Source organism: Coregonus clupeaformis, chromosome 28 (genome assembly GCF_020615455.1).
Source record: "Coregonus clupeaformis isolate EN_2021a chromosome 28, ASM2061545v1, whole genome shotgun sequence".
Taxonomy (NCBI): domain Eukaryota; kingdom Metazoa; phylum Chordata; class Actinopteri; order Salmoniformes; family Salmonidae; genus Coregonus; species Coregonus clupeaformis.
In genome coordinates, this window is record NC_059219.1 from 34,716,257 (window position 1) to 34,726,403 (window position 10,147).

The 10,147-nt window shown below is 42.3% G+C and overlaps 1 protein-coding gene across 1 annotated transcript; it reads right to left on the reverse strand.

Annotated features, from left to right (window-relative positions):
- Positions 1-626: 626 nt before the first annotated feature.
- LOC121543721 (interferon regulatory factor 6) lies at positions 627-9,213 on the reverse strand. The gene is made up of 9 exons (XM_041853866.1): positions 8,880-9,213; positions 5,654-5,887; positions 4,025-4,211; positions 3,846-3,871; positions 3,687-3,714; positions 3,065-3,544; positions 2,100-2,489; positions 1,558-1,679; positions 627-1,435 (listed from the first exon to the last, which is right to left on the reverse strand). Exons 2-9 carry the CDS (start codon positions 5,828-5,830, stop codon positions 1,247-1,249), a joined length of 1,599 nt encoding a protein of 532 aa, XP_041709800.1. The 5' UTR covers positions 5,831-5,887; positions 8,880-9,213; the 3' UTR covers positions 627-1,246.
- Between the last annotated feature and the right edge of the window lie 934 nt (positions 9,214-10,147).

Genomic DNA, 10,147 nt, shown 5'->3' on the forward strand with positions numbered 1-10,147 from the left:
TTGTTCATACCAGACCCCTCACCCCCACTCATTCTCTGGATGAAACCAGTTGGTCAAGGTGTTCTTTGTTGCAGAGCCACTGTAGTATGTCAGACAACACACACATACACACACTGATATTATGCATTTGTTGTATTCTACTTAGATAAATGTCCAGACAGATGCCGACATGCATGCATTTAAGTAGCTTCAACTCGGCAGAAATATATCCAGAGACACTTCCACACATGCAACCATACCGTTAACATGCACAAACACAAGCCCCTAATTTTCTCGATCCCATTCACACTAATCAAAATCCAATTTCCAGTGAATGCGTGTAGAACTCCGTATAAGCCACATAGCTGATGTCACTCACCACCCTTCCGAGGGTAATTTGCTGACAGGTTCAGCTGTAAACGGAACATGGAGGCAGGCGTTTCTCACTGTTCTGGAATTCTCCCCTAGAATTACCTATGAAATCTGAGGGTGAACTGCGACAATACCAGTGGATGCTTTCACCCATTCTCAACTGCATCCTTACAAAACCTTGACTTAAACACCCTCATTGACAGTTATTTCACAGCAAAATCTCAAGTACGAAATTCTTCGTTTTGGTCAGGGAAGAAATTACCACTTCGCTGATGTAATGTATTCATACGTAGTATTTATTAAAAATAACATTCCACATTGCATTTATGGCTTTCAGAGTCCCATTTTTGGCACAGCATCAGTGTCCGTTCTCGAGAGAAAGCCAGTAACAATACATTCATTTAAAGATAGTGTTGTGGTTGCTCTAGTACAGTATATTAAAAGGTGGCTGCGAAAGGAAGAAAATTGATACATTCAAAAGTAACAATTGAGGGAGGAGGGAATAATACCTGCCAACATTAGAAAATAAATACTGCAATGGTTTTTATTGCAATTCATAAAAATAATTTAAGGGACCAAAAAGCATTGACACAGCTCTACAATTATGACAAAATAGGAGTTAAGATACAGTAGTCTGGGTTTTGACAATGTAGTTAAGAAATATAAGATTCATGGCTCTAGGCTGGATGGTACGGATGAAGATTCTATTGATGGTGTCTACCATAGAATGAGGGAGGCTCAGGGTTGAAAGAATGCTAATATCCCTACACACAACATTGAAGGCAGTTGAACAAGGTTATTGATCCAAGAGCAGTGTGCCATCATGTCCCTGTGTTGTGAGGCCATGATCCAGGACCTGTTGAAGACCCAGCCTCCCCAGCAAGAGGCCCCTGACTCAGGGTCTGTTGGTGGCCCAGGGTCCCAGGCCGTGCTGGCTCTGGAGAAGTCTCTGGAGCTCCTTGAACTGCTCCACCGTCTGGTCCTTCAGGTCTGGGTTGGAGATCTGTAGCCGGATGCTGTCTGTGGACCAGGACAGCTCTCCAGAAAACATCTCTGTTAGGATCCGTGCCACCACTGGAACCACCTGGACATGAAATGGATGGAGGAGATGGGAGGGTCCCTGTTAAGTCAATGTGATCATTTCATGTGTGTGTACTGTATCTGTCAATGATCAACTAGGGTATGGGGTCAATTCGTTCTGCTCACCTGCACAACGATGAGCTTCTTCTCCTTGGGTTTCCGTTGGTCTGGCCAGTCCTCCCCGAAGCAGAAGTAAAGCTCAAACGGGGGTGGGGTGGGAGTTTCACCCTTCTGGAACAAGATGAGCCCTGTTGTTGGTGTGTATGTGTGTGCATGAGAGGGAGAAAGAAAGAGAAAGGACACTTGAGCAACAGAATCTCCTGTAATGCGATAATCACTGTGTATATGATATCTGTTCTACAGCTAATCCATTTAGATGCCTGGGCTGTGCAACAATAGCAGTACTACTCAAGCGCTTACTCACAGAAAGGGCATGTGACTGAAATATTCAGGGATCAATTGAAACTCAGAGAGCCTCAAGTGAACTGAAAAATCATGGCAATGGAGTCCAGCATTGTTATCTGACAGGATAATTTGGTGTTATGTGATTATTTGATCTCAATCGAAAAACAAGGGGTTTTGAGGGATCAGATGGGGATTCAAACACTATGAAACTGCTGCCTTAGTTGACAAAAATATCCAGCAATAAAATGGATTGACTGACTCACCGTGCAGGAAGTTATTGAGGCAGAACACTTTGTACTTCCTCTCCCTCTCCATAGGGTTGGGAGGCCCCTGCTCGTCCACTCCCGGCCCAGACCAATACACCTTGCACTGACACAACCTGATAGCGTATATATCCTGTTCCCAGATCTCCAGGATCAGGCCTCGGTCCATCACGTCCAGCAGGTGCTCTGTGTAGAACCGTTGCTTCTCGTTCTGGATGTCGGCCGAGCCAGGGAAGAGAACTTGGTTGAGGGTGACGGGGCCGAACAGTTCCACCTGCTCCGGGGTGGGTTCCAGGTGGCCGTAGTACAGCCGGCAGCCCTGGGGGTTACTCACGGTCAGGGAGCCCATCTTACGACCCCGGTACTGGAACTTCATGTCCAGGTCAGTCACTGAAACCAGAGTCAAATAATGTAGTGTTAGAAGAATTGTGGGCACTTCAAAAATAGTCAACATTTTATATGGCTCTTTCTAACCATGCCTAATAGTATTATGATACCAAGTTATCATAAGACTGAAAAAGGAAGTGAATCAATGAATAACACATTTTCTCTTTAGCTATAAAAGGGTAAACTCGATTTTGCCTATTACAATTAACTACAGAACCTGTCTTACCATCCCCCACACTTTCAGACAGCTGCCAGTGTGTGCCATTTGATGGGTGTGACAGACAGACAGGTATTCCAGACTACTTCACTAATGCCTGATAGCCTATAATCCATCGAATGAGTCAATTGGAGGCAGCTGTTTCGAGTGAATGTATTACAATGTCGGCATTGTGCTGCATGCAGCAATAACAAATAAAGTTGACACCCTGTTTTTATGGTAGGGGAATTACAATGAATTATTTTTTGGATAACATGCAAGAAACTATTGCAGAAGTGCCTGACTGCCAAAGTAAAGCCATAGTACATAAAGCAGTATTCTTCTCAACACAGCATGGACCTATAGGTGCTATTCCACTCACATGGCAGGCTGTTCAGCAGGTCATATTTGTAGGGTGGTACCGCCTGCCCTTCTTCCTGGTTCTGGACTCCTGACATGGCCTCCATGGGGGCGGCGCCTGGGTTAGGGGCAACCGGAGCCACAGATGCAGCAGAAGGAACCATGGGGGGCATCTCAGTGACCACAGGAGGGTGCATGCTCCCTCCACCCATCCCCAGGCCATTGGAGGGTCCTGCGGGTCCAGGGTGCACAAAGACCCCATGTTCCAACTTCACCACCAATGGAACGTGGGTAGAAAACTCTGGGGGAGCCATGGTTGGCTGAGGGAGATCCGTTGCCATGGTAATGCCCCCGTTGGGATTGGAGCGCATGTTGGGACTGGGGTACATAGGTGTGTGGTGGGGGGTGCCATATCTGTCATTGAGGGGGGAGCTGAAGGGAACGTCTATCCTATGTGCAGTAGGGAATGCCTGAAAACTGGGTGGGTCACAAATTCTGGGGTCTGGGAGAGACATGAGGAACAAACACATAAGACCTTGTATAATGTCAATAGTGACACATTCCAAAAGGTTAACCTTCCAAGCGATTTCTGCTTAATTCACCTATGGCTCAGTAACAAAGGTGCATTGACAGTATACACTTACCAATGGAGAGACCAACAATATTCGGCATCTGAAAACAAAGCCAAGATGTAATGTTTATGTAAAAAAGCTGATATATGGGTATTGTTCTCAAACTATTCTGAGATACCACATTGTTCTCAGATAATGGAAAAGTAATTTGTCTACTTTTCTACACCTTACCTCCTCCTCATCTTCGTCAAATGTGTCTGAAACCAAATCAAAAGGAATATGCCATCAACACGGGGGAGAAAATTTCACAAAACATGAATATCTGAGGTTATTCTAAAGACCTAATCAGATAAGACTTGCAAAGCTGCCAATGAGCCTGCATGCTTACACACATGCACACACACACTTACCTCCATTGCAGGGCTGGTCACAGACCTCGTAGATCTTGTAGGGCTGGACGGGTGTCTCCTTGGTGCCGTCGTATTTCAGTTTGAACTCCCGGCTCTTGTTGAGGGCACAGCGCAGGTTGGCCTTCCACTTGGCAGGGTCAGGCTCATCCAGACCCTCCTGGTACTTCCCTGTCTCCAGAGCCCAGGCCTGGGGGAGAATGAGGTTACATTTTAATGAATGGGAGAAGGGGTCACATCTGGATGGAATCAAATGGGTGGGGGTTAAATTTAATGTAAATCAATATAATGTATTTATTAAGGGTAGCAGTGCTAATGGAAGTGCCCTGGAACAAATTATAAATAAACCATTTAATTTCGGCATTATGTGCCTGTAAAAATGTTGGCTACTGCCGAGCATTCCTCTCTCCGTTGTTTCATAAGCCTACATGGGTCATGGTTGGGTTTCTCCACTGCAATTAACCAACCACATTACTCACATCTACGGTGCATTTTGTTACGTTACAGCCTTATTCTAAAATGGATTAAATTGTTTTCCCCCCCTCATCAGTCTACACACAATACCCCATAATGACAAAGCAAAAACAGGTGTTTAGAAATTGTAGCAGAAATAACACATTTACATAAGTATTCAGACCCTTTACTCAGTACTTTGTTGAAGCACCTTTGACAGCGATTACAGCCTCGAGTCTCCTTGGGTATGATGCTACAAGCTTGGCACACCTGTATTAGGGGAGTTTCTCCCATTCTTCTCTGCAGATCCTATCAAGCTCTGTCAGGTTGGATGGGGAGCGTTGCTGCACAGCTATTTTCAGGTCTCTCCAGAGATGTTCTAGATTTGTGCCTCGACACAATCCTGTCTCGGAGCTCTACGGACAATTCCTTAGACCTCATGGCTTGGTTGTTGTTCTGACATGCACTGTCAACGGTGGAACCTTATATAGACAGGTGTGTGCCTTTTCAAATCATGTCCAATCAATTGAATTTACCACAGGTTTGTCATTATGGGGTATTGGTGTAGATTGATGAGGGAAAAAAGTTATTTAATCAATTTTAGAATAAAGCTGTAACGTAAAAATTTTGAAAACGGTCAAGGGGTCTGAATACTTTCTGAATGCACTGTAAATGGAGAACAGAGTAATGGCTAATGAGGAAATGACTCTAGCCAAAAGCATTTCTGAGGTAGGGAGCTGTTACTGCTGTTAGTGCAGTGGATATCATGTGGACATCCTTATACACGAGGTCAGGAAAACCCGAGAGGTTTGACACTAGCGAAGCAGTGGAAATGAAACTGTCTCTTTCAGTTCACTAAAACAGTTGATACATCTACACCGATTGGGATAAGGAAGTGTGTGGGTGACATAGTAACTGAGTTCCTTAGAAATACTTTTTGAAATGTGCTACTTGCAGTTCAGGGAATAATGTATGTGTGCTGTTTTGATTAAGCACTTCTGAAAATGGTTTAGCTTGTGACAAATGCCTGTTCCTCGACTTGCCAGTAGTGATCATAGAAAAAGTAGATCTAAGTAGACATAACTTAGATCTAACTACAGTGTGATATCAAAATGATGGCATACAGAGTTTAAGTATTCAGATCTGTCATGCCATTCTCAACATGGACCTCCCTCTTACCTTGAAGATAGTGTTCTCTTCCTCAGAGGTGGGCAGGTGTCTTGTGGCATGTCTCCAGGGGATCTGGAAGAGCCGGTGGTCGGGGCTGAGCCACTGCAGGCCAGGGTACCTCCCGCTGTTCACCTGGGCTAACAGCCAGGGCTTTAGGCGGATCCTCCGAGGCTGCACACTCATCATGGGGCAGGGCACCACGCAGGGAGGAGAAAGGGGCTTCAGAGGGGGTGAGTGAAGGGGCTGGAAAGGTGAAGGGAAAAGTAATGGTTAAGATGATGGGTGACGGGCACTGGGGGTAGGGGACAGAGTGGGTACTGAGGGGGTGTCTCGAAGCGTGATACGAGAGTAATGGTTCAGATGGGTGATGAGGCAATGGGGGTAGGGGAATGTGGTGAGGGTTGAAAGAGAAGATACTCCCTACCATCTACAGGAAGAGAGCTGGGGTGGGGTGGATGAGGAGAATGGAGAGAGAGGATGGGTGGGGGAAAGAGAGGTATGAAGGTAGAGAGAGTAGTCAACAACTCAGAATGCCCGTTTTTATTCATGATGGCAACAGGCCTGTTTAGGAAATGATCTGAGAAACAAAAAGTGTTCTGTGCCTGAAAAATACAGAACAAACACACTTCCAAGGCAATAAAAAACAAACATCATAGAGTTGGGAGAATTAACATACACATCATGTAACAGTTGTAGGCTATTCCTTAATCCTTTAATCCATTTCATGACAGTACCAAATTTGCTTTTGTCATCCTAAAATGATGGATTTGTTACTATGACAACAAGCCTAGGCCCTCCGGGCACAGAAGCAGAGTCCACTGTCACACCAGTGTATTGTATGAGATCACAGAGGATCATATGTATGCAGGTAACTCCTTTACAGCCAAAGAGCAACTTGTCTAAAGTAGCACATCAGAGGCAAATACAAGGCCAGCTTGTACGCGCTGAGACAAACAGATGCATCTGAACAGATGTCCTCGTCCTGAGGCTTCCACACATGTCCTTCTGAGCCCTTGTACCAACACCACACACACACACGAGTGAGTTGAAAAGGGCAATGAAACTTGAAGGAGTATGTAACACAGAACAACAGCTGGGTGCAGAGGCATCATGCCCATAGGGGGTACAGGGGCACGTGCCCCCTCAGATTTGTCATGTTTAAAAAAGTAATAATTATTTTTATTTTTTGGCTTTAACTAGTCCATATAGGTTCCCAATTTTCCAACCTCATAACTAGCTACCAATAAGTTTTTCAGGCTATCAATCAAGTTAGAGTAGCTAGCTTGTCTATCTATCTTAGCTGGCATTCCTGCTGGCAAGGTCGATAGACTTTAGAAAAGCAAGTATTTACTAAATGTACTGAATAAGACTCGCATTCCTTTCAATCTTTTACCCAGATTTCTGCAGAAATCCAGAGAAGCATATTTAGTTTCTTAAAATAAAATAAAACACCAGTCAGGAGGATACAGGCAGCTCAATATACTGTATATGCTTAGATATGCAGAAAAATATATATGTATATATTTTTTTTACATAGAATTAAGAATAATGATTATGGCTCTAGATTGCTGGAAAAGGCTGTTTCAGGTGTTTGAAAAATGCTAAATTCTCCAACTTGCGGACAGGGACTCTAGCCATCCTTGCATACTTTGCACCCCCTTAGGTTTTTGGGGTGCATGACACCCCTCGCTGGGTGCACAGAGGTGTCTTGTGATGCAGTACACACACCTACACATTTATCTTTAGTTGTTCATTCAACACTTTGTGAATGAAAAACATGTAATGCTATAGGCTACCACCCAGTGAGCAGTGGTGGTGAGGTGAAAATTGAGTTTGATTTAATTCACAAGGAATGAGTGAATAACAGATGGCAGAGTAAAAGCTCAATGGGATTCAAACCTGCTAAATTACCACAGACTAAAAAAAGCACTATAAGCACTTCAGCAATACATAATGAATTGCCTTTATACCGGTGCGCCCCTATGCGCTTTTCGCTGGTGCTTAAAGCACTTTACATTGTACCGTGCCTTCAGAAAGTATTCACACCCCTTTACTTTTTCCACATTTTGTTGTGTTACAAGATGGGATTAAAATTGATTTAATTGTCTTTTTTTCTTCTTCTACAAACTACAAAAAATACTCTAATGTAAAAGTGGAAGAAATTGTTTAACATTTGTAAAAGAAATAATGAAATAAAACACTAATATATCTTGATTACATAAGTAGTCAACCCCCTGAGTCAATAAGTTAGAATCACCTGGCAGCGATTACAGCTGTGAGTCTTTCTGGGTAAGTCTCTAAGAGCTTTCCACACCTGGATTGTACAATATTTGCACATACATTTTTTTTAAATTATTCTTCAAGCTCTGTCAAGTTGGTTGTTTATCATTACTAGACAGTCATTTTCAAGTCTTGCCATAGATTTTCTAGCAGATTTACATCAAAACTATAACTAGGTCTCTCAGGAACATTCAATGTCGTCTTGATAAGCAACTCCAGTGTATATTTGACCTTGTGTTTTAGGTTATATTCCTGCTGAAAGTTCCATTTGCCTCTCAGTGTCTGTTCGAGAGCAGACTGAACCAGGTTTTCCTCTAAGATTTTGCCTGTACTTAGCTCTATTCAGGGTCTTTTTATCCTTAAAAAACTCCCTAGTCCTTGCAGATGACAAGCATACCCATAACATAATGCAGCCACCACCATGCTTGAAAATATGAAGTGGTACTTAGTAATGTGTTGTATTTGCCCCAAACATAACACGTTGTATTCAGGACATTGTTTTGTTTTTTGTCTGCAGTTTCACTTTAGTGCTTTATTGCAAACAGGATGCATATTTTGGATTATTTTTTATTCTGTACAAGCTTCCTTCTTTTCACCCTCATTTAGGTTAGTATTGTGGTGTACCTACAATGTTGGTTGGGTAATGGTGGGGATAAAAAGGGGATGTAACAATAACAAGTCTGGATTCTATTGTCTAGACTCTATAGATTGTATGTTTAAATGGAAATTGTTTTAAAACAGGAATAGCTTCACTAGGTTTCATTCAGGGTGTGCAGAAGGCAGGTTGAGAAAAAAAGCAACATAAACCGACAACAAAAGCTGAAAATAGGCTGCCTGACACTGACATATGTAAACAATCTTCAAAAAATAAAGATTAGTTAATCGGTCTGAAAACAATCTCAGTAGGCTACTATAGTTGTTTTAGGAAACAAGTACAACTTTAACCGGCACCCACCTTTTAACGATAGGTCTTCTCCACAAAATGTTTTTCGCTCCCTTGTATCGAAGAGTTCTAGAACGCTGACTGTAGGGATCCCTCCTTCCACAAACAGAAAAAGGCCAGGCAGAGTATGCGCGCTGCCACAGGGAAGCTTTTTACTAGGTAGGCTAACTGACAAAAACCTTGCCCAACACCGTCACAACTTCAAGGAATGTGTGGGAGAATGACAGTCAGAAAGTCCAAGGCTTATTCAGAAAACTTTCCACAAACAGCGGCCAAACATTATTTAAGGTTAAACATGAACAAACGTGGTACATGTGTGTTTGCTGAACTTGCTCAGGTCCCACCCTTCCGGGTGACAGTCAGCGCTCTAAAGTAGACAGAAGCAGTATGCAAACATTGTTTCATTTTCGATAGGCTACTAGTACTAGCCTAGAGGTTGTAAAATGTATCAATTTTCAGTGTTGGAAAAAGTACGGTAATGTCATACTTGAGTAAAAGTAAAGATACCTTAATAGAAAATGACTCAAGTAAAAGTGAAAGTCACCCAGTAAAATACTACTTAAGTAAAAGTCTAAAAGTATTTGGTTTTAATATACTTTAATATAATATACAATCAAAAGTAAATGTAATTTCTAAAATATACTTAAGTATCAAAAGTAAAAGTAAAAGTATAAATCATTTCAAATTCCTTATTGTAGGCAAATCAGATGGCAAATGATTTTTTATTTTATTTATTTATTTATACTACAACACTCAGACATCATTTACAAATGAAGTATGTGTGTTTAGTGAGTCCGCCAGATCAGAGGCAGTAGGGGTGACCAGGGATGTTCTCTTGATAAGTGTGTGAATTGGACCATTTTCCTGTCCTGCTATAATAAAAAAATGTAACGAGTACTTTTGGGTGTCAGGGAAAATGTATGGAGTAAAAAGTACATTATTTTCTTTAGGAATGTAACGTTAGTGAAGTAAAAGTAAAAGTAGTCAAAAATATAAATAGTAAAGTAAAGTACAAAAGGCTGTGAAGTATTTGCAGTTAATCATTTCATTAATGTTAGTTAATATATCAGAGCTCCGCGGTGAAGTGGGCGATCTCCACCTCAAAGAAGATGAGCTCTGGAGAAGTCAGGTGAGAGAAAGTCCCAGCCATTCTTGTGTTTTGCCACCAGTTACATTTCATTGTGTTAGCCAAGGCCAGTGTGCGTCCTTGTTGATATGTAAGTACATATTTCATATCTTTCAGGTGTTTATGTATGAAGACGCACTCTGCGACAATAATG